Genomic DNA, 24,745 nt, shown 5'->3' with positions numbered 1-24,745 from the left:
CCAGCAAAAGCAACGTAGCAAAGTAACAACGTTCCCATAAAGATGCAATGTTAAATTTTGCATTTAGTTCCATATTTGCAATTCCATATATGAGAATAAAGAGGAGAAAAGAGGAGATGTGACACTTGATTTATATAGGAAGCAGATCCGTTTTTTTGATCACTTTACTATTGGTCATAATTATTAGGATTAGTGATTTGAACAGTGAATATTGAAATTAACCCTTTTTTCACCAAGGCACATTAAATTGATCAAACATAACCATAATAACATGTTCAATATTTCAAATAAATACTTTCTATTTTTGAAAGAATCCCTAAAAAAAGTATTAGTTTCCACAAAAAAATCAGCTTTGCCATTTCAGGAATACATTCGTTTTTAAAATATATTCAAATTAATTAATATTTCAAACGTTATTTTAAATCACAATAATATTTTACAGTTTTTACTGTATGTATAATCAAATAAATGCAGCCTCGTAAGCATAAGAGACTTCTTTCAAAAATATTGAAAAATGTTACCAATGCCAAACTTTTGAACAGTAGTGTAAATATAATAAAATTAATATACAAAAATGCTTGTTGGTGAAGGCTCACCATGACTTTTACTCACTTATTCTCACTTATTTTACTTTGATGGAATAAAAAAATTGAATTTTCACTTATTTTCCTCGTCCATTCAGTTTCATCCTGACCTAAACAAACTTCTGCATCTTCGTTGCTTCTAAAATCATTCTCACCTCAGGCATTCATCCCTAACACATCACCACTTCCTTCGCCCTCTCTCAAACTGTCAGCCATTTTCCCCAAAAGCAAAGGCTCTCAGGACAGGAGCTGAGAATGCACATCTGTCAACAACGAGACAGAAGTGACAAACTCTCTCAGAGAGACAAAAGGTGGTAGATAGATAGAGACAAAAAAACTACGGGGCACATATGACTGATAGAGAGAATGAAAGGACCTGAAATAATTACAGGTTTTCAATAACTGAAACAGAGGAAAATATCAGGCTAGTTTGAGCCCAAATCTTAGATTAGAGCAATACAAAACCACATCTTTTTAGCAACAATTTTTCTAATGTCAAATTCTGCTCCTCTTTCAGTTTTTCAGACTAACTGAATAAGTTGAATAACATTTGTTGAATAATAGGAGACTACTAAATCATTATTTTTCTATTTTAATGCATTAAAAAATATAATTTATTAATTTCTCCAACCTTTAGTCACATGATCCTTCAGAAATTATTCTAAAAGACACTTCTTCTTTTTATCAATGTTGTGCTGCTTAATATTTTTTTGTGGAAACCGTGATACTTTTTTTGTATTTTAATAATTATTTAAATAATAGAAAGTTCAAAACAATTATTTGAAATAGTTTTTTTTGTTGTTGTTGCATAAATGATCACTTTTGATCAATTTAATGCACATTTGTTGAATAAAAGCATTAATTTATGTAAAACGAAATCTTACTGACTCCAAATGCTTGAATGGTAGTCTATACTAACAGCAAATGACAGAATATTCAATTACAACCAGCAATACAGTATGTAATTATGACAAGACATAGTTACAAATCTACTGCATACAATTCTACTTATTACAGCAAAATGAAGTGCAAAACAGCTTGTGTTTTTTTTCTTTAATGCAGCTCTTTGTATGCACAAACTAAAAGCCTTTTGGGACCTATAACAAACCACAGCAGCCATAAGACACCAGAAGGGACCATTACAAGTCCACAGATTAAAGCCCACTTAAAACACACTCAGCCACATACACAATTGCACATAGACACACTCCTCCATCTCCACTACTCCCCATCATCTCTCCTGCAACCCTAATTAGCACTTCCTCAGCTGCTTGGCAACTATCGTCGGGGTAACAGCAGCATCTGCGTCCCACAGAGGTGTGGAAAAACAGGCTGTTTTACTGAGTGTGAGAGGGGGAAATCAGACTAAACTGCTGGGTCAAATTGCAAGCTGATCTGATGTAATAAATGGCTACATCATTGTCAACAAAAAATTATTAAAGGTAAAATTCAGTTTGATTTTATGCGAGGAACAATATACAATATACCATTTGAAAACGGAATCGTTGTGATATAACAAGAGCTAAGCACATCTTTCTCTGCCTAAGCGCCAGCCAATGCGCAAAAGCACATTCGAATTTAGCGGTTGATCATGTGAAGCACTGAACGTTCTAATCACACCGGTGTGATGGTATGTGCGAAAGGGTTAACTAAACAAATATATGCGCTGTGTGACCAGAAATAGTAGACCATCCGGGTATCTTTGGAATTCTTATTTCAAAATACTACAATTTGGGTCATACTAGTTCTATTTTCGAATATTATTAAGGACGGATATGGTATGCGAATTGGGAAGCACCAAGGCTTTATATATAACCTATAACATGCCTGGGGATGCAACATGCACTAATACTCTTCCCAAACTTGTAATGAGAAGCACATATCAAGAAAAGACAAGCTCTAATGGCTCACTGCAGTTTTTACAATAGTAATATTTTGGTTTTATTTAGGGACTTTTATTGATTAATTTCTTAATTATTTTAAAATAATTATTTTAGCCAAATTACGCAGCCCTAGAAACAAGCACAGCAAATTTATATTATGTTTAAATTGCATTTTAAATGACAATAGTAATAAGACAATATATATATATATATATATATATATATATATATATATATATATATATATATATATATATTTTTTTTTTTTTTTTTTTTTTTTTTCAATATTGTGATATATTATTACAATTTAAAATATTTGGTTTTCAAATAAAAAAATGTCAGACCCCAAATTACTGACCATTAGTGTATATTGTTGCTACAAAAGATTTCTATTTTAAACATTTGCGTCTTTTTTTTATTTTTTATTCATCAAAGTATCATAAAAAGTATCACAGGTTATGAAAAAATATTAAGCAGCAGAATTATTTCCTACTTTGAAAATGAATCATCATATTAGAATGATATCTGAAGGATCAGGTGACACTCAAGACTGGAGAAATGATACTGAAAATTCAGCTTTGCATCACAGAAATAAATGTGCATTGAAAGTATAATAAATTGATCAAATAAATTCAGGCTAGATGAGCAGAAGAAACTTCTTTCAAAAACATTACAAATAGTAATGTGTTTGGCCTGTACTGTATATATATATATATATATATATATACACACACACACACACACACACACATAAAACATAATATGGCTCATATGGCTTATAACATATCATATGGCTTTCAGAAGTGTACAAGTCACATTGACTTCTTTTTTTTCAGTCCTTTTTAAAGTTTAACAACTTATAGTTGCTCTATGCTTCATTGCATGAAAAAAGCAACATTACAATATAAGACATAAAGGTTCAGAACGACATGAGAGTGAGTTAATAATGATAATTTTCATTTTTAGATGAATTATCCCTTTAAATCCACTCAAACTATTGCTGCCCTACTGACTCTCTCATCGGCATTAAGTGCAATGCTTTGTTATTATGTGAATCATAGTACTACACTGATGGATTTTAAAATGTATTAGATAACTTGAGGATGGAATTTATCCTGGAATTATTTAATACAGCAACACCTTGTGTAACGGTTATATAAATCATATAGTTCATCACGTAGATTACTTTTAACCAGATTAAGCCTCTGCGACACTAAAGGCACATCTTGGGAATGAAGGACGAGATAAGCTGCTCATCAACTCTGAGAAGATAGTTCCCTTATTGATACACAGCATCACACCAGTGGAGGATTACGCAACAGGCTCTTCCTTCCTATGGGAGAGCACTACACACACCCAACTGGGATGATGTCACCCATGGCAACAATAGAGCTGATTATTCTGGTCATAATGTCTGCAGATGGCACAAACACAAACAATCTCAGTTAGTCCTGCCGAGTGGCACAAACACACACTTCCATACACACAGTGTAAAAAAAAATTGTTGGTTTTTGTTGGTTTAACTTAAAGTAAGTAACCTGGCTGCCTTAAAATTTTGAGTTTATTGAAATAAAAAATTTGAGTTGATACAATGAAGTAAATTTGTTTAATAAATAGAAACTCAAAATATTATTGTATCTGAACCACATAAAAAATGTGATAAATCATGAAAATAGCACTATTTGGCATGTTTCACTGCGTCATCAGAAATAAAACACACACAATTACCCAATATGCTTACAAAATCTTTTAATAATATTTTAATGAAGGTTGTCGAATCTCAAAAAAATGTTCATTGTATTAACTCAAAATTTTAAGGCAACCAGGTAACTTTTTCCTAAATATTTTTTTTACAGTGCAGTGCTGAACATACTCAAGCACATAAAAAACATAGAACAAATGGTTTTTAGAAGACAGGTCATCTACACCAACATTAAAAAGTTTGGGGTCAGTTGAAGATTTTTTTTTAATTAATACTTTTATTCAGCAAGGATGTCAAACTGATCAAAAGTGATAGTGAAGATTCACAGTGTTACAAAAGATAAAATCATTTTTTGTAATAATAATAATAATAATATCGAAAACAAAAAATTCGTACAGACCGCAATCCTTTTAAATGTGAGGTTGCCAATTTTAAAAACTGCTAATAAAATTAAATAATTAATAGGTTTACATTATTCGATAAATGTTATTCGACTTATTATAGTCAACATACAGAAGTATAGGGGAGTAAGTTTTAACACACATCCCCTTAATTAACCGTACTGTAATCAACAGCAATTTCATGTGAAGAAATGAGGAGAAAAGAGGACGTTTAAATGCATATATCATGGTCTTGTAGATGCAGAAAACAATGAAACAGTTCTGATAAAATATGAAAGTTTTCTTCTGTAACATAAATGTATCTAATGAAAGTCACATCGACCTACCAATGGAAAATCATTTTTTTTCCCTTCAAGACTGTTCTTAACTTTTTAAAGAACCTCTTGACTAATTGTTAGTGTGTCAAATTAGTTCGTAAGACAGTCTTAACATGGCCCCTGATTCAGCACCAGCTTGTTAGTAAAGAGAAAAGGCAGTGCTAAAGGCTATAAAGCTGATCCCAGGTTTAATCAATTCAGTCTAACTGCAAATTATGGGGAAAATATTGGGGGGGGGGCATTATTTTCCCCATAATTTGCTGTTAGACTGGATTGATTAAACCTGGGATCAGCTTTTAAGCCTTTAGCAATGCCTTTTCTCGTTTTTCTCTTTTTTTCTCTTTATTATCAATATAATAATTATTTATAATATTTATGACTCTCCTCTTGCCGAGGCTATATGACGAAACACGTCATCATCATCTGCCACTTCGATTTCTGGTCGATTTCTGGTCACCATTTCTGTAACCCTACTATACTGCTTGTTAAAGTTGATCTATTTAGGGAAAATAAAAATCACAACGGGTCATTTTTAAAGGATAATTAAGATGACAAACAATCTCTGCTAACCCCTTTGGCTCCAGAAGCTCTCATAGTCTCACATGCCAGAGCTACAAAAAGCTCTTAAGATCTAACCCAACACTGCCTATGGCCAAACGTTACCAACACACACACACATACAGCTGTCTCAGCAGATGGCCAGAGTAGGGTTTAAACTACCCAACACACACACACACAGGCTGGCATTACCTTTCCACAAACCAAACACAAATGCAGAGTCATAATGTTGACTGCTTAATGCTTAAGCCAGGTGAGGGTGCATGACCCAGAAGTAAGGTCACAGAGTTTAAAGAAAGGCATCATAACACAAATGAATTACTGTTTAAATTGAGATGCAGACAAGAACTCTCAACAAGCAGGCAAAGTAGAATGTGGAATCATTAGTAAAATCATAAAATATTTAAAAATGAAATCCCAGATCATAAGAGAGGCTTGATCAGAATGAACAAAATTGAGAAGAATGCTGTTATGCGCCTGAATAACAGCACAAGCAAAAACATTTTTAGTAAAACATTTCATAAAATGGATTTTTTATTTATTTATGACATTTAAGAAATTATATAGAAATAAATAAGACTTCATGGCTGTCTTTAGTGGATGATTTTCATAGATAATGTGATTCTCTACACCTGTGGCTACTCTGATAGGACACTTGTGTGAACTTGACTTCCTACATCCACTAAAAATTCCCCTTAGACCAGTTGATTAAAAGGTTGGGTTAAATACTTTTTGAAGCTTTTCTAAAGTTCATACATTTATCAAGACATGCCAGTTTGCCTATATTAATCCTACAGGTCTTAGAGAATTTGTCTGTTCTCTTAAAATTGAGTTGAGTTTCATCTAATCCTGTCAATCACAAAGCAAGTTTATTGTCACTCTTGTGACAAATCATCTGAGATTTCTTCAACACTCTGACTCACAATTTCCTCCATTAATTTTCATTTCAATTCATATATAATACATTAAATATTGTATAATGGTTATTAAGTAGTTTGTGGGGTACTGTGAAGGTAAATAATGAGTACCTTCATCTCACTCAATGATTACATGAACAAGTAAAATTACATTAGGATGTTAATTGTGTAACATTCTACTGTAGTCTTTTTGAAAAAGACTACAGTGGAAACCTATTAATTGGTTAAGTGTAAATTACCTTACCATATATGTAGTGAAAAACAAGAAATATGTAATAAAATATGTAAATGGTAATGTGCATGAAATTTAATTTTACTGTAAAATACTGTGAAATATGTGGTTAAGTAAAAACTATGAATTGTCATTTCATCTACTGTGAAAGGACATTCCTAGAAGTCCATGCATGACATCACATAAATATTATTTTAAAAGCGGTACTAATTTTTGTTATCAGTAATGTAAATTAGGGCATTTTGTTTCATAATTTCTGTTTTTAGTGAATGTTTATTGCATTATTTTGTACCCTGATGGTTTTTTGTCTTTGTGTGTTCTGTTATTCATCATGAAGTTTTCAATTGTACCACCTGTATTTTTACGTTTTTTATCAATAAATATTAAGGTGCAAATCAGAGTTTGGAAGTTTTGTAATACTTTTAATATTGTCTTTGTATTTTTTGGGGGTGAATTTCTGGCAACCGAAGCTGCCAGGAAGGTTTCTTTTTTTTTTTTTTTACCATAAAATTAACAGGATATTTTTTTACAGTGAAGACACAATGTCAGTGCTTGTGGGTCCTTTTAAACAAATGCACTTCACCACTTATTATTTGAATAATATCCTTTTTTTAATCTGGTTATACATTGGGTTGGACTGTGCTAGTTTTGGAGGAATGTTGTTCCAGGACCAACAAGACATGCTGATCCAGGAACATGACCTACTTGGCAAAATTATGGCCACCTTCTGTTTAGGGCAGGAAAAAGGTTATTTTTACATCTGTTCAACTGAAACCTCACATACACTTTAAAATGTTCGTCATCTTGTCTTAATATTCTCCTTATTCTTATGACCTTTATGAAAATGGAAAAATCCGAAATATTTTTTAAAGCAATGAAAGCCGTACTGGGGCCTGAATCTCTGCTGTGGTCTTAGCGAGTGGTGATAGAATGAAACGCACGTGTGTGTGTGTGTTGTCATCTGTTCTCCTGCCCACCCCCACACACACATGCTCACACACTATTTGCCTTCCTCCACACTTCCACAGGCCCCTCTGACGTCTGCTTTTGATGATGTCGTGAAGGGGGCATGACCCCTTGCATTGACTCACAGATGGCATTACAATGAGTTTTTAAGCAGACGTGCAGGAGCAGTGATTGCAGACACCCACTGACTTACACACCCCCCACACCTGCCACACACATACACAAACACACACACGTATATGTGGTTTATGGGGACTCTCCATAGGCGTAATGGTTTTTATACTGTTCAAACTGTATATTTTATTCCCCCCACCCCTAAACCTACCCATCACAGAAAACATTTCACATTTTTTGAAAAATCAAAAACAAAAAACAAACAAACAAAACCTTACACTTATAAAGTAGTATAATTTATATATATAATATTTTAACAAATAGCATAAATTATACTACTTTATAAGGGTTTTACTCAAAAATTTTCATTATTTTAATGCTTTTTCTTTATGAAAATGGAGTTTTAGTACCACCAATTTAGACTTTATATCTTCAAAAAAAAGAAAAATATAATTTTAATTCCCAAATTAAAAACATGTTCATCATAGAAGTTGTATATTTGAGAATCTGTTTGTATGAATTGCATTGTTAATGTAGTTTTGAATAAATTAGGAGATTTGGATAAAAAATATGCATGTGATTTGGCCCTAATTCTAAGGGCTGTGTAAATCCTAAACAATAAGAATAAGCAATGTAATAATGATGCTTGCATTAGTAGCAGAAAGACTTGCACATCACTTGCAAAATGTGCAAGCTGGAGACTACCGGCATGGACGCTTACCGTGTAAAGTGGTCTGTAAGGGCGCCCACCAACTCCCCAACGCGGTCTTGATTTGGGTTCAGCTGACCCCTCTGCAGGTGCACTAGAAAGTCATCCTGAGAGGCAGTATGTAGCGCCACCATCTGGTCACTGCCACTTGTTACGCTTACACCAACCACCTGTGGGTTTAAAAAAAGTGTAAACAGCTAAACAAACAAATGAACAGATATTAACACGTTGCATAGCATGTGTTGGTGCACAATTAAGCCAAAGCATTTGTGTCCAATAAATCCATCTTGCCTGTGTCCAAAAGATCTATTTGTCCACCAACTACTGGCGTTTAGTCAACCTTTGCCTTTGGAATCCCAGATTAAAATGCTTATTCAAAACACAATCACTTCCTGTGCCTTAGCACATGATTGACTCAGTAACCTTGAGAATGAGTAATATGCTGGAAATAATCGTGAATGAATGACTTCATTGTTTCAATTACTCAAAAAGTGTGACCCATTGAAGCTGTGCGTCAGAAAACTGAGTGTGCCTGTTGGGTACACACACATGACTCTGAGAATAAAACCTTGTTTTTATTTAGATTTTTTGAGACTGTAAATGAACTAAATCCTACTGGCTATTTAAAGCTCTTCAATATTTCCCACCCAGACATATTTTAAGGTGTGTTTGCATGTATGTGTGTGCATAAGGTTCATTAAGGGCTAGTGTGTGTTTGTAAGTGTGCATGAACGTGAACGGTTATAAACAGCAGTAGGTGCGTCATCGCTGTGCCTGAAAGGAAGAGAGTGATCAGGCAGCGCTAAGCCTCTTTACTGCAACTCAGATGAACACACACTAGCACACACAAACGTGTGCATACACACTCACACAGGTTAAATCACTTTGTGCCCTGTGGTACGTGCAGCTGACTTTGCTGTCTGAGATTTTGAGAAATGAGTGTGGTCCAGCAAACACTACACTACATATATATATATATATATATATATATATATATATATATATATATATATATATATATATATATATATATATATATAGTTGAAAATGACTGATTATTTGGACAAATTCATAAAAAAGGCCCATTCACACCAAAGATGGTAACTCTAACGATAACAATTTTGACTATACTATAGTTTCATTCTTATTCTATTAGAATATATAGTATCTATTTTTGCACTTTGAGATTCTTTGGAATGAAAAGTGTGTTATAAATAAAATATATTATTATTCTTATTATTATCTTTCTTATTCTATAAAAACGATTTAACATTTAACAAACGATAAAACATTTACAGCCAATCAGAATCCACCCAAATTTAAGCGCTCAAGCATTTATAGAGACAGATGACAAGCTTATAATAAACAGAGTGTTATTGTTCACTGTTGTAGACACTTATATAGTTACAGTTATTACTATAAGTCTGAATAGGCCGTAAGGTTGCCTTGTCTGTGTCTGCTGCTCTAGAATATAAATCAGGCCCTGTGCCGTGCATCAGTCCTTGTGCGGCAGTCTATGGTGAAATGAGATTAAAACCACAATGTACTGGGCTGTCACAAAACAATATCCTTGTCTGGGACTGCCTGAACCCATCCAGTGTGGTCTGGTTTGACCGGAGAGGGTTGGGAAAGTTCATAATATGCATCTGGATGGTGAGCCATTAGGTGCAGGGCTGTGAGATTATAATAGAGTAAATCTCATAAAGGCTGTCAGGACATGTCTGTCACATTGCAGTTCAAAATCAAAAGAAAGCACGAGCTTGGATGTTTTAGGAAAGAATCGGTACAGCGTATCTGTCATTTTATGATCTGTCAGTTAATGCTTATTTTATAAATTAAATTGTTGTTAATAACCTTTTTAAGCCATAATAAGCCATAATAAGCCATTAACCCTGATGCCAACACAATGCATGCTTTAATTTAAAAAAATGATAGTATATTAATGATACTATAACACTGGGTAGTATTTGTTGAGGTGCCTTTAATTTATCCTGGCTTAAACTGTTATAGTTACATCAATATACTATATTGGATGTGGTTGGTTGATTGATACATCAAAGTGTTTATTGAGAATCACCAGTAAAAAAATAATGAGAAATAGACACAAAAAAGTGAAATGTCCAGACACATTACACTACAGTAATGAGAATGTGGGGGATAAACATGCTTATTAGTCATGACAATTATTTAAAATATATTATGCAAAATATATTATCTTAGATTTTTAGAACATAGTGTGAAATGGAATCGTGTTTTTGAGTACACAAACTGCTATTTTGTCTCAATATTTTTGTCTGGTGTTATTCTGGTATCTTTTGTATATTTAAATCTGTAAATATCACAATAACAGCTGTGACATGAAAATGATGTGTTAAAGCGTTTGTGTGCATAATTGGCATGATTCAGTATTATACTGCAGTTTGTTCTGCAGCTCTTGCTCAACTGCCCAATCGCTTCTCTCCATCTCCCCGAGACGCCTGGTCCTGCTAGAGACGTGTAAAACATACAGATATGGATAAAATTGCAGGTTTAATATGTGCGTGTCTGAGTCTATGCAATTGCGAAGGGGAGCTCAGACTGCAGTGCAGCAGTGTGTGATCAAATCCCTCTCTCACTGTATTGCATCTGAGAACGTAGGCAGAATGTAGGTCAGACACCTCACACACAGACTGTTCTGGTCACAGAATTCCCTCAGACGCAGCCAGAAATTTGCGAATGACCCTGTTAAACCAACTGACATCATCTAATAAAAGAGACCAGTTGGTAGTTGTAAACAAAAATCCACAATCTAAAGACATCAGGCAAAAACCAAAGAGAAAGCGTGACTGCAGCAGACAGATGCATTGACCCATATTGCATGGTTGCATAAAACAAAAACAAACCGAGACAATTATAGATTCCAAGACGTGTCTGCTATCTTTTGGGGGCTTCTTTTCAGTTCATTGCTGTTATAATTAATGCAGTTCTGCATCATGAAAATTATGGGTCACCATGTGCGTGAAATACTTACTGAATCCAGAGGTATTCGCTTTTGCACTTTAAAATGTTTTTTGGGCTCCAGTCTGTAAATATGCTTGTCAGTGATGAGTAGAGCTCTGTCCTTTGTGTTGTTGAACCAGTTGAGCTGGGGGAAAAGAGAGATCAGGAGAGAGAAACATCAGATTTGGTGTAAACTAGCTGTAACAACAATATTTAGGGCTTTCTAAAATGAATGTGCAATTTTGCATTAGAATTGTTGGTAGGTTTATGTACTACTCTACTGTGGTACAGCATGTTCCTGCCTTTAAAAATAGCCAGTGAAATTGGGTTGGTGGTGTGGTTATGTTTTGCTGGGAAAGAAAGACAAACTGGACCACTGGCAGCAAGCTCCATAACTGCAGCGCTATGATAGAGTGCGCATTTTACGGTCTTTGCTCAGGGCAGTCAAACATTGAGAACTCTGCTGTGCTTGTGATCTCAACGATGTTCTATGTTCAAAGGAGCTCATGAGTGAGAAATGAGAAAGTGAATGAGACTTGGTAACTTGGAGTTTGGTGAAAGAGGGAGTGTGTGTGGGAGAAAGAAATACAGAGATGGAGAGACAAAAAACATGTTTGTCTTGTTTACCCCTTTTTAATAACTTGTCTAATAACTGTTTTTACTTCTTATTTGTATTATTGTACTTTTTTACTCCATTCACATTCTCATTTTTCACACTCTTATTTTTTTAACTCCTTTTGCACCATTGTTATTAATTTGCTAATATTGCTAGTACTCCATTGACACTACTGTTATTTTACTTGATTTGCTAATATATCTTGTTCACTCCATTTGCACTATTGCTATTTTATTTTATTTGATAATACTGTTGTAATTTTAAATTATTTTTTTACTCCGTTCACACTTTTTTTATTTTATTTACTAAGATTGCTTGTTCATTCTATTCACACTATTGTTTTATTTGCTAATTTTGCTTGTTTACTCTCGTTATTTTAGGTTCTTTTATATTAATAATTCCTAACATCATTGCTTACTCCCTTTGCACTACTGTTATTTTACTTTATTTCTTAATTTAGCTGTTTTCTTTATTAGACTGATGTTATTTTATTGTATTTATTAATACTGTTTGGTCCCTCTGTGGTCCCACTTTATATTAGGTGGCCTTAACTAAATAAGTACAATGTACTTATTGTGTTCATATTGTATTGCAAAACACATTTTCTGATATTGAGAATTGGGATACGGGTAAAATTAGGGAGGGGTGTGGTGGTATGGGGAAGTTTAAAGGGGTCATATAATGGTACATGCAGTTTTCCAAGCTGGTTTTATGGAAATGTGTTTGGCAGTGCCTGTACACAACCATCCTATAATGATAAAAATCCATCAAGTGTTTTTTTTTTTTTAAATCTCCTTATATGTTTTCCTGTCTCAAATCGAGCTGTTCGACCATGTGACGTCACACGGTCGGACGACCCTCCCACGATTATTGATTGACAGCAGCGTTTCACCTCAGACCCACCCTGAGCGAGCTCTGTCATCAGCACAGTTCGCCATTGTATAAGTAGAGATGCTGAAGCAGAATGGCGCCTAAGCGATTGTAGTGTTCTGTTCTTGGGTGTAATAATGAACACAGCAGTCATTTTGATGTTCCTAAATCCGTACTGCTGAAGACGCAGTGGCTGAGTTTTGTTTTCGTCAATGCTTTTATGTCTACGCGAACCGCGAAGCATTTCTTACCAGACTGCTTTATAACCGAGGGTCAGTATAAAGCAGGTTTTGCTATGAAGCTGCTCCTGAATAAAGGACCTATACCAGCTATTTGTGTTCCTGCTTCCCTTCCAGATGAAAAGGGAGTGTAGTATGAAATGCTTGCACGCTTCATGATGAATGCAGTTAAAGTTTACAGGGTAAGTTAAATTACGGCTTGCTTTCTATGTATGACGTTCTCAATATAATTAATAACCTGGACGTGGTAACACTAAGCTTAATAATGTAGCTGGTTTATAATGGTGTCTGTTACTGTAAAAAAAAATTTGTGTTGTAACAGTTATTACACTGCATAGATAACGTTGCGCATCACTGAAAAACCAACATTAACAGAAAAAAAAGTTTTTATTGCCATTATGTGTAACATTAATCTGTCAATGAACTAATTTATAAATCAGTAAACACATAGCATTCGCACTAACGTTACCCTGCCAGTACATAAATACAGATCAAAGTGGCATTACGTTAACCAAACATTCAGAAACGTCCTGTTTACTCTTAAAGGGGTGGTTCCGTGGTTTTTTTCTAGGCTTGGTTGCGTTTTTGGGGCGCAGTAATACATGTCCTAATCCTTCTTTTTTGTTAAAAACGCTGTATTTTTCTTATATTTTACCTTTATTCTACACAGCTGTCTCCACTGTCCTTTGAACGGCTCGTTTGCTTCCTGCTTCTAGGAAGCCCATCCCTCCGAAAAACGCAATGGTCTTATATTGGCTAGATGGCCAAATGTAGTTTCATGTATTTTTATTGGCTGAAGTGCCAAGCACAAGGCCCTTACCATTACAGGCAGAAGTCTCATCTGCGGTGACGAGCAACGGTTAATGATGTCACCAACCTGGGAAGAAGTTTGTTGTAGTCCAAACCGGCCGTTTTTGTGGCAATTAATGTGGCAATAAACTGCCATTAATTTAAAAGACAATATCACCGTTTGCATTGAACTTTCAGCGCTGTAACTTTACAGATACTGTTTATGTTCAGGCAGCAACATTACATTAGCCTAGAAATCTAGACGCATCCTAGCGGCAGCAAATCTAATCTGCCGCGAGTGTCATCTAGCAACTCTCAATACAGGTCTGAGCTGTAAACGCCAAACTCTGGTTAGGCCAATCACATTGTGTATAGAGTCGGTGGGCGGGGCTTAACATAATGACGGCCGAGTTGCGCTTGCGTGCTTCTAGTAAACACAGAAACAAAGTTTCTAGTAAACACAGAAACAGAACGGCGCCAGTCTTTCGAATCAGCTTTCACCGCGATTCTGGAAGACTTGGAGTTAAGCTTTTCTCTGAGAAAAGAACGGCACTGATGTCATTCTTAATAAGGGAAGATGTGTTCTGAGTGTCCGGATACGGCGAATGTTTAATCTGTCAACGAGCTCCATTTCACCTTCGTTACTGTGGTTGTTTGTAGTTCTATCCTATCGTGTGCAGAGGGAGTTTGAAAGACAACCGTTTATCCCGCCCCTCGGATTGAGCCCTGTCAATGGTGAGTTTCCAGACCAAACATCTTGATGTGGGTCTGGTTTGTCAGGCTAACATTACATACTAACTAAAGTTAAAAAAGTGAAATTGCATGCAACGACCCCTTTAAATGTCGAATTTCGTTGGAGCTGTCATCTTGTCCCGGCTCTGACTCTTTGATACAGTTGCACAGATCTGTCCTCAGAGACTCTTGTCGCCATTCTTTCGCCTCTACTGTTGTCAAGGGCAACAGCTCCACGTGCCGGCCCAAAGAACAGAGGGGTCATTTATCATTTAATGCAGTATGCACTGAAATGGCTTGGTGAAAACAGAGCTGTTTTTGAGCAGGTAAAATGAGTGTTTTCTTACAATACTAATGAGAATTGTTAATTAAAGTATATTACAAAGTTTTAATTTTAATTTAATCACATTAACTTGTATAAAAATGGCATTATATGAACCCTTTAAGGGTAGGGTTAGGTGTAAGGGAAGTGTCAACAGTGTAATTATAAATGTAACTACAGAAATTAATTACAGATGTAATTTCATGCCAGTAATTTTTAAATGTAAGTACAATGTAAAAACATGTATGTACACAATAAGTGCATTGTATCAAATTATTAAACATATAAATGTTTAGTACATAGTATAAGGCCACCCTAATATAAAGTGGGTCCCACTCGGTTCACACTATTGTTATTTTTCTATTAGTTAATACTGCTTTTTTAAACCTCTTTTGCACAGTTGTTATTTTACATTATTAAGACCAAATTATAACTTTTACGCAATATTCTATGCAAATGTTCTGGCAACACAAATGCACGTTTTGTCATTTGATAACAGTGAATTTTAAAAAGCCTACCATCCTGACACAGCTTGAAAAGAGGACCTGGGCGTACTGGTCTTTGTTCTTCAGCTCTTTAGTGATGCGCACAAAGTTGGTGCTTGTCAAAGGAGAGTCCTTTGCCTGCAGTGGAGAGACACATTACTGGAATTATGAAACAAAATTCTGAGAAGTTTAGTCACACAAGCAACACAAACAACCTGCACACGCATGCTTCCATGGTTTCCTTGATGACAATTCAAATCAGTCAATGTCGGATTTAAAAACACTGTCATCATCATCACCAGCCCACTCGACTAATGCGTCAAACAGATATGACACCTTATCTGCAACAACAGATTCTCAACTGTGCTTCATGAATAAGCTTTTGACTCATTTAGATGATCTGAAAACTTCAAAGGTCTTTGAAAGCTCATCTGTCATAGCCGATATACACTGTGACGACAGGAGCGAGCATTCAGCATGCATCTTGTGAGCTTTAAAAAGATGTGTTATGAAATACAGAAATCACAATGAATCTCATGCTGCTGAAGAAAAATTCTGTAGAAAAATTTGACAGAATTCTTATAAAGAAAAGAATACATTCCTTGAAATATTGTATACGGCATACATCTCAAAGACTTACTCTCTACTTTTTACACCTCTGGAGTGAGAATTAGCAGGGCTCTTGACTTTTTTTTTTTTTAAGAGAGATTTTTTTTTGGCTTGTCCATGAGCAAAGAAAAAAAAACATTAATGGATTTGGTAAAAAAAGGGTAACACTTTACAATAAGGGGCCCTATATTACAGATCTAAGTGGTCTTTAAAATGATCTAAAGTGCATGGCGCAAGTGCACTTAGAACCTGTCCGAATTCAATTTTGCTAGTTTAGCGACAGAATTTGTTTTCTGCCGTGCATGGCCTAAAAAAGTTGTCCCTAATCTCTAAATAAGCAATGGGTGTGTTTTTGGCGTAACATGCAATAAACCAATTTCTTGAGTCTTATCTCCCAATTCCTTAAAAAGCCAGTTGCGCTTTTGCACCATGGCAGATTGCTATCAACAGTTTCTGAAGAAACGTTACGTCAGATTTCATGGTGAAATTTCAGTGGCTCTCGTATGTCTTGTGACCAATTGCGTCATTACGTCAGCATTAATTGTAAAACGTCTTTGGCTCTCGTGTGTCTTGTGACTGATTGAGTCATGCTCAAGAGTCAGGTGTATCATTTGAATGAAAAATGAATGAGTGCGTCCACGGAGCAGGAGGATCATCATTTCAGCGATTAAAACATTAAGATCAACTCTGTTCCTTACATTGAATAGACAATGAATGACTTCAGAAGACTTGAAATGCAACATGAGCTAATGTTAGCTGTTTGCAGCTGACTGAATGAACTGCATGTATACATCAAATTGTAGTAAACTGCATGCTAAATAAATACAGCATATTTTAAGTGATTAAAACTGTAATAATAAAAATGAATAATAACTATAATAATATGAAATTAATTGAGATCTCTAATCAGTGAAATATCAGAAGTTATTAATCCAATGCTTACATGTGACGTCATTTACGACAGTCCTATAGGTTACTACATTTTGGGAAACAGTCGTGACTAGTTAGTCAGTTTCCACGATGCCTTGTACTTTGTTGGTAATTCAGTGAGTTACATAGTTGTGTGAGAAACGCACCCAAGTTTAGACCCCAGTTAGACTAGCACCAAACGAGCATTATCAGCAACAATATGCCATGTCTAGAATCTGAGCAGTCTTATTCAGCAATGAAATCAGGTCATGAGGATGGTCTCGTGGATGTTTGCTACCTCCTCAGTTATAGCAGGAGACGTCTCTCACCCATAAACTACAGCTAAATTTAACATGTCTAACAGATTTATCTGTGTGATGGTCAGTAATTTAAAAGAATAAGGCTAGAGACAAACACACAGGGTCACTATAGGGTAATGTTTAATTATCCTGCTAACAAGCAGTAGATGAGATCTGTTGGCCTCAGCTGTTTTTGGTGTCGCATTGTGTCAAACGTTTCAAAAAACGATTGGTTTGAACAAAATAATGTGGGGATGGGGTTATTGTTTTATGAAATGTCCCCTATGGCATGATGCTCATGCAGGCTTTTAATGAAAATCACAGGACAACAAAACAAGTGGCCACACAAGAAGTATTTGTTTCCAGGAAGTATTAATTAGTTCTCTTGTTTTAGGTAAACTGTGGTCACATGGTAATAATTTGTTCTCTCGTTGCCATGATTGCCAAATCTTGGTCATGATTTAACTAAATTAAAGCTAGGTAAACTGAATTAACTTCATTAAAACTAGTTGGTACATCATGGCCTCTACTGAACTAAAATAATGGAAACAAATGAATGAAATGGCCATGAATGGGAACAAATTCTTATTTTCTGGCCACAATAAGGTTTTTTGTGCATGTCGTGTGGGGCTCTATAAAATGCAACAATAGTGACAATATTCAAATTAGCTACACAAATTTAGCTTTTTCAAAGAGAACAGTTTATGTGAATATAAAAAGTCACTGTATTTGAGAAAAAATTTATTGACAAATAACATGAATTAACAAGTTTCGGTCAAACAGATTTTCTTCATGTTTGAATATACATAAAATACAAATTAGATTTTTGTGAATAATAACATCAGTCTGTTTCTCATAGAGATATATCATATGTCTTTAGAAGATTTAGAAAGTAGCACAGTTGTGACAGCTTTATGAAAACTGTGTGGAGGTTTTTTTGAGCTTTGAGCTCACTTTTGTTATATAGAAAAGAGTGGCATGAACATGGTTTTAAGCATATTTTCTGTTCCACTATTCCTTTAAGATTGTCAAAGATTCCTGGAGTTAAGTGATATACCACTGGGTTTAAGGCTTAATCACACTGAAAAGTTTAATAAGCTTAATCAATGTAAAAATCCTGCATACAATGCAAAGTGAAGGTTCTAAATGAGTAAGCAAATGAAAAACTCACATTGGCCAAGTAGTCTCTCTCCCAGGCACGGCTGAAGCCCCAGTCCACTCTCTCCCCGCTCAGGGCTGAGAGAGCAGCTACTTTAGCCCTCACCTCCGCCATGTCAGATGGAGGGATGTTTTTGATCAGCTGCCTTGCCCACCAACTAAGACAGAGGCAGTAAAAGCATGAGAGGAAAGCCAAACAACAAAGAAAAAGACAAAAAGCATCCTGAAGATGAAATTCGTGGTAATACCGGCGGTAGAGGTGTTGTGTGATTCTGTGGAACTGCACCAGAGCCGCAGGTGGTGTCGGCCACTCCACACTCTTCCCATAGTCGGCCATGTTTCGAACATTGGCGAAGCGTCTTTCTACTTCCCAGAAGTGAGCCTTCACCTTATAGCATTTATAATATGCCATTATGGTATAGATCGCCCTAATTTTCCTACAGCGCATACGTGCTAATGCACCTCTCCACACCTGCAGAAAGACACAAATACAGGTTGAATGTGAGGAAAACCCTCTAAAGACACCAAACATTGTAAACTGTGATGTGACTATAACACGGGTGAAACATGCTCTGTTCCAAAACCAAAACCTAAAGGCCTCTTGGGCACAGTCTTTCCACAATCTCTGACATCACAATATGGAAGCTTGTTTCCACCACGGAATAATTATTTTTTTAAGATAATTGAGACTTTTTATCTCAAAATTCTGACTTTTGTTTCTTTCAGAATTGTGAGTTATAAAGTCAGAATTGCGTGTTTCAGCGAGGTCGGCAATGGGAGAGAAGAGGCAGGTGACGAGCGGTATGTAAGTGGGTTAAAGTGCAGAATTACATTCACCTGTGTCTCGTTGCAGTAATTGGGGTGGGGAGACCGGATAAAAGCCGGTCGGAAACAGGAAGCGAGGAGAGAGAGCAGCTGGGGACTCGTGCGACCGTCGTGAGAAAGCCCTTGCGAGCGTACCTATTGTTGTTGGACTGAAAATCTGAACCCGAGTTGAATGCGTGGACAGCGCACATTTTGTTTTCTATACAGAGTTATAAAAATAATTTCCCAGCAAGTTGACCGTGTATTCCCTTCATTATCTATTAACTTTACTACAGTGATATAGTCAGAATTGCAAGATATTTATATTCTGAATTTTGTCTCGCAATTCTGACATTATCTTGCCACTGTGACTTTATATCACGCAAATCTGAGGAAAAAAAGACAGAATTGTGACATGAAAAGTCACAATTACCTTTTTTATTTTGTGGTGGAAACATATATGATATCAAATATTTAAAATTATAAATAAATACTTTAATGTCACTTTTGACCAATTTAATGTATCCTATGCCATGCTGAATGCAAGTAATAATTTATTTAAAAAAATAATAATACACACACACACGCACGCACGCACATGTCGTGTTTTCATGTTTTATGGGGACATTCCATAGGCGTAATGGATTTCATACTGTACAAACTGTACATCCTATCCCCTTACACTGCCCCTGCCCCTAAACCTACCCATCACAGGAAACATTCTGCATTTTTACTTTCTCAAAAAATCTCCTTCTGTGTGATTTATAAGATGTTTTCCTCATGGGGACCTAAAAATGTCCCCACAACGACAAGGATTTCGGATATTGCCATCTTTGTGGGGACATTTTGTCCCCATAACGTAGGGATTACCAGGCCGCACACACACACACACACACACACACACACACACACACACACACACACACACACACACACACACACACACACACACACACACACACACACACACACACACACACCAGTGTTAATTTTGACAGCAAATTCAGATTTAGTCTTAGTCTTAGTCTTTTGAATAACACACCATTTAGTTTTAGTCCCATTTTAGTCATCTGAAATCTTTTAGTCTTAGTCTAGTTTTAGTCGACTAAATATCATAAGAGTTTTAGTCTTAGTCTCACGGGTCGGTTTGTATAACGTTTTAGGTTCACGGTTTCAGTACGGTTCGGTATTTGCTATGTTCACAGAATAAAGGACTATTAAAAATAAAGAAAATAAGAACAAATAACAAATACAAGCAGTAGCACAAATAAATTCTATTGAGCAAAGATACTGATAAAATGAACAATGCATTTCCTGTTTTTCAGGTAGGTCTAATGTTAGTTTTAGGTAGAGAAATAGAATAAATAATCCAATGTAAAATAACTACATATTTAACTGTTTAAATGAAAGATTAATCCTTATTAAACTTACACAAGCTATTCAATCAAGAGCAGTGAGTCCTCATATTTTCTTTGACATTAAAGGTTGCTGCCCCTTTAAGACAGGGGAATGCGTCGTCTTTCTCGACTGTATAAAGTCCTCTTAAGGCATATTCCGACTATGTCTGCTTGGATACTTAACAAGATGGACATGTTGACATACTTTTTGTATGAGTTTGTCCGTTCAAGCGCAAGACTTGAAAGATAACTGAATATTTGCGCGCTGTGGGACGCGTGCGCGCTCTCGGATGACAGATCTTCACACAGCGCGTGCGCGCTCTCATTCGCGTCTTCTGGCGAATGTAACTACTACCCGGGTGAGGACGGCGAAATGACTGGACAAACGGCAGCACTCATGTATTGAACAGTTTACAAAGAGAAACCGTTTTGCCAGTTTTTCTTTTATTATCGCTGTTGTAGTGTAGCCTATCACTGAGGAGCCAGCACGTGTATCCATCGACAGAAACATACATAAAGCATTATTTTCAAGTTACAACCCATATCAAAGATGCGTCATCATCAGATGTGAGATGAACCGCGGTGCAAGTGCGTTTTACACGGCACCCCGGTTGGGAACCGCTGGTCTAATTAATACAGGTCAGACGTGGTTTTCTTTAGCTTCTATTTTATTCCAAGTTTAGCAGCCAACCGGAACATGGTGGTTTATCTGATAAAATATACTTGGCCAGCGTGCTTTGGCATGTATTTCTGGATGAGTCGTCTGTAAATGTCTCTTCAAGTTGGTGGTGTTTTTCCCAGCGAATCATATGTGAAATGTGACCAGATGTCAAATCTTGTTTTTCGTCCTGCCCCTGACATTTCTGTTCTGTCTTGTCTGTGTAACTGCCGCTGCATTTGTTTAGCTGTTGCGAACTTGGAACTTGCGCGTGCATTTGCCGCGGCTTTTTTAAATGGCTCTGCTGCTTCTGCATAGATCAACCTACCCTCAAAGATTCGCTCTGATTGGATTTCTACCCAACACGGCCCACAAAAAGAGTACTTATGATTGGATCTCTTCTCCATTCGTCCCTCCCATATATTTTCGTCTCATTTTTATTCGTTGACTAAAGTGTCAGTTATATTTCGTCACGTTCTTCGTCATCATATCTGACTTTTTATTTAGTTTTTATTTAGTTTTCGTCCGTGAAAAAGGTTAGTTGACGAATATTTTTCGTCATAGTCTTCGTCAACGAAATTAACACTGACACACACACACACACACACACACACACACACACACACACACACACACACACACACACACACACACACACACACACACACACACACACACACACACACACACACACACACAGTCAAACTAAAAATAATTCAGACATCAGATATATTTTGTTTACTTGTGGGTGCAGGACACTATAGTTCATCCATGTAAGTGAGGATAGTAAAATAAAGTAAACTGTGACATTACACCCCCAAAAAGGAATTTGGGACCAAAATTATTCTTTGAACTTTGGCATGTTTTACCTAAGTGTTTTTTTCTTTTATTGCTAATGCAACCTTTTACAGGCTGAGCAAAATTAAGCACTGGTCTGTAATAAGTTGACCTAAATTGGTATTATCTAATTGTGTACTTAAATTTAAAGGAACACGCCAACTTTTTGGAACTTAAGCTTATTCACTGTATCCCCCAAAGTTAGATAAGTCCATACATACCATTCTCATGTACCAACGTGACAATACATAGAATAGTTACATTGTGTACTAATTTGATATGGCTTAGGACTACACTCCCATTCCTACGTAATAATCAAGAAACTTTGCTGCAGTACATTGGGTGCAGCAGTGCAATATTATGCAGCACCTGAAAATAGTCCCCAGCACGCTCTCTGTGCAAGCAGGTTGTCACGTTGGTTATGTTGATGGAAGTTAGCCTATTTTCAGGCGCTGCGTAATATAAATCAATAATGTAATGTAAATAATGTAAAGTTCCTTGATTATTACGCGGGAATGAGAGTATAGTCCCTAGCCATATCGGTCTAGATAATCACAACTTTTCCTTTCCGCTGGTCTTGGTACATGATGTAACTATAACACATGGCACGCACAGAGATGAGAATGGTATGGAATAACTTATCTTACTTGGATACAGTGAATAAGCTAAAGTCCCAATGAGTCTGCATGTTCCTTTAACAGCTCACCGCTGATTGGTTGATTGTAATCCATTACATACCTTTCTATCCAAGTTATCTGACATTATCAAGATGAATTTGTTCTGACACAGTTTAACTCTGAGAGTTCTTGTCATATTTATTATCATTTTCTAAACTATAGTGAATAAACTGTGATAATGTGAGAAAATGTTAAAGGTGTCTGAATAAATTTTGGCTTGATATATATATATATATATATATATATATATATATATATATATATATATATATATATATATATACAACAGATGCAAATTCAAAAGGTGCATAATTATTCATATATATATATATATATATATATATATATATATATATATATATATATATATATATATATATATATATATATATATATATATATATATATATATGAATAATTATGCACCTTTTGAATTTGCATCTGTTGTACAGTTTATCGTTTGGAAGAAAAAGAGGAAAATAATCCAAATTGGCTATTTCAGTGTGACAGAAACTATAAACCAAAATAAACTGACCAACTATAAAAGATATGGTGCATGGTAGAGTAAGCAAGAAAAATATCTGTTTATTCATTAATCTCTTCCTTCAGGTAATTGCTTTAAACTTCAATAAGCAAGATCAGATGATATAGTACGTGTGCGAGCGAGTGAGTGACAGAGGGTCAGGTGGACAGAAACATGGCAGCTGCAGGGCCGTCTCATCTGCTATGAAGGACTGAGTTTCCCTGCTGAGTTTGAACTAAGTTGTCCTCTAGTTTAAGTCAGGCAGCATTAAGTGGGACAGAAGTGAAATCAGGGCGACTCGCACTGCAGATAAATAATTGAATGCAACAAGAATAATCCACCAATCACAAACATAATCATAATTACTGTTATCAGAGTCACATACAGCCTACACACTGGATGAATGCGTGGGAACCTAGAAATAATGAGCAGACCTATATTTACATCCATATCCTCATGTATGAGCCCAGCCTAATCATCCAAATCAAATTTAAAACGATATGAATATCGCATACATATAATAAAAATGTTTAGATAAACATTGCTTTACATACATGCAGATATATTTTTATTTATAAATGCTCGGAAAAAATGAGAATGGATTTCTATAAACCATGTTAATAAAACATGTAGACGAGAATGCAAATATAGATTTATGTTTAAAACAGGTTGTAAAGACAGACTGAAGTGAAGTTACAGAGGGATCTGCTGTCTAGGTGTTATTATCCCACTCTGCTTTCTTGTCACCTCTAAACATGCATTAAAAAGTAATTCAGAAATGATTGAGACAGCTACAGAGAGCAAGATAAAGAAAAGAAAGAGGAGAAGGAAGAGAAAGACAGGAAGCAGAAGAGGTAAAATCTCAGGAGCAACAATAAACAATGCTGATAGACAGAGACCTAAAGTGCCTTAGGAAACTGACAGATAGAGAAAGAAACGTGAAAAAGAGAGTGTCTGTCACCTTCTGTAAGAACAGCACTAAAATGGGGATGAGTGCAGCTCTCTCTTGCTCCAGCGTGAAGAGGGTGCGAGGCGTTCTCACGAATAGCTTGGTGTGGCCGTACGCTACATCATCCTCAAAGCCATGTTGGTTCACAATGGCCTCCACAGCCTCCTGATCAGTGCTCATCAGGTGATTGGGCCATGTGTATTCACAGGTCATCTTGTACCTAAGCATAAATATGGCGGTCATAATTTACTAAGAAAGAATTACTGAAGTAATTTACTTATACTTTAAGCATTTTTGACTGCAGGTCCAAAATGAATACGATTTTATTTTACGCTGAAATAGCACATGCTATATGGCACCACTGTTTAGTCATCTTTATAGAACTACTAGTTTAATTTAGTTCACCAACTAGACCACTACATTTTTAATATAATTTAATATAATTTTTATTTAATTTCAGTGAATGTTTAGTATTTATGGAACCCTGAAAAAAATAATATGTACATCCCA

At 35.8% G+C, this 24,745-nt stretch overlaps 1 protein-coding gene across 1 annotated transcript in view; it reads right to left on the bottom strand.

The window, feature by feature from the left end:
* The window catches only part of myo1g (myosin IG), a 57,653-nt gene that overhangs the window by 6,244 nt on the left and 26,664 nt on the right, over positions 1–24,745 (bottom strand). Inside the window, exons 16-21 of the mRNA XM_067426121.1 lie at positions 24,248–24,455; positions 18,639–18,862; positions 18,404–18,548; positions 15,449–15,553; positions 11,394–11,507; positions 8,396–8,553 (exon numbers count right to left, since the gene is read on the bottom strand). Of these exons, the coding sequence (XP_067282222.1) occupies positions 8,396–8,553; positions 11,394–11,507; positions 15,449–15,553; positions 18,404–18,548; positions 18,639–18,862; positions 24,248–24,455 (954 nt within the window). The remainder of the gene's footprint in view (positions 1–8,395; positions 8,554–11,393; positions 11,508–15,448; positions 15,554–18,403; positions 18,549–18,638; positions 18,863–24,247; positions 24,456–24,745) is intronic.

Source organism: Pseudorasbora parva, chromosome 19 (genome assembly GCF_024679245.1).
Source record: "Pseudorasbora parva isolate DD20220531a chromosome 19, ASM2467924v1, whole genome shotgun sequence".
Classification (NCBI taxonomy): domain Eukaryota; kingdom Metazoa; phylum Chordata; class Actinopteri; order Cypriniformes; family Gobionidae; genus Pseudorasbora; species Pseudorasbora parva.
This window is presented reverse-complemented; position numbering and strand designations above follow the sequence as displayed.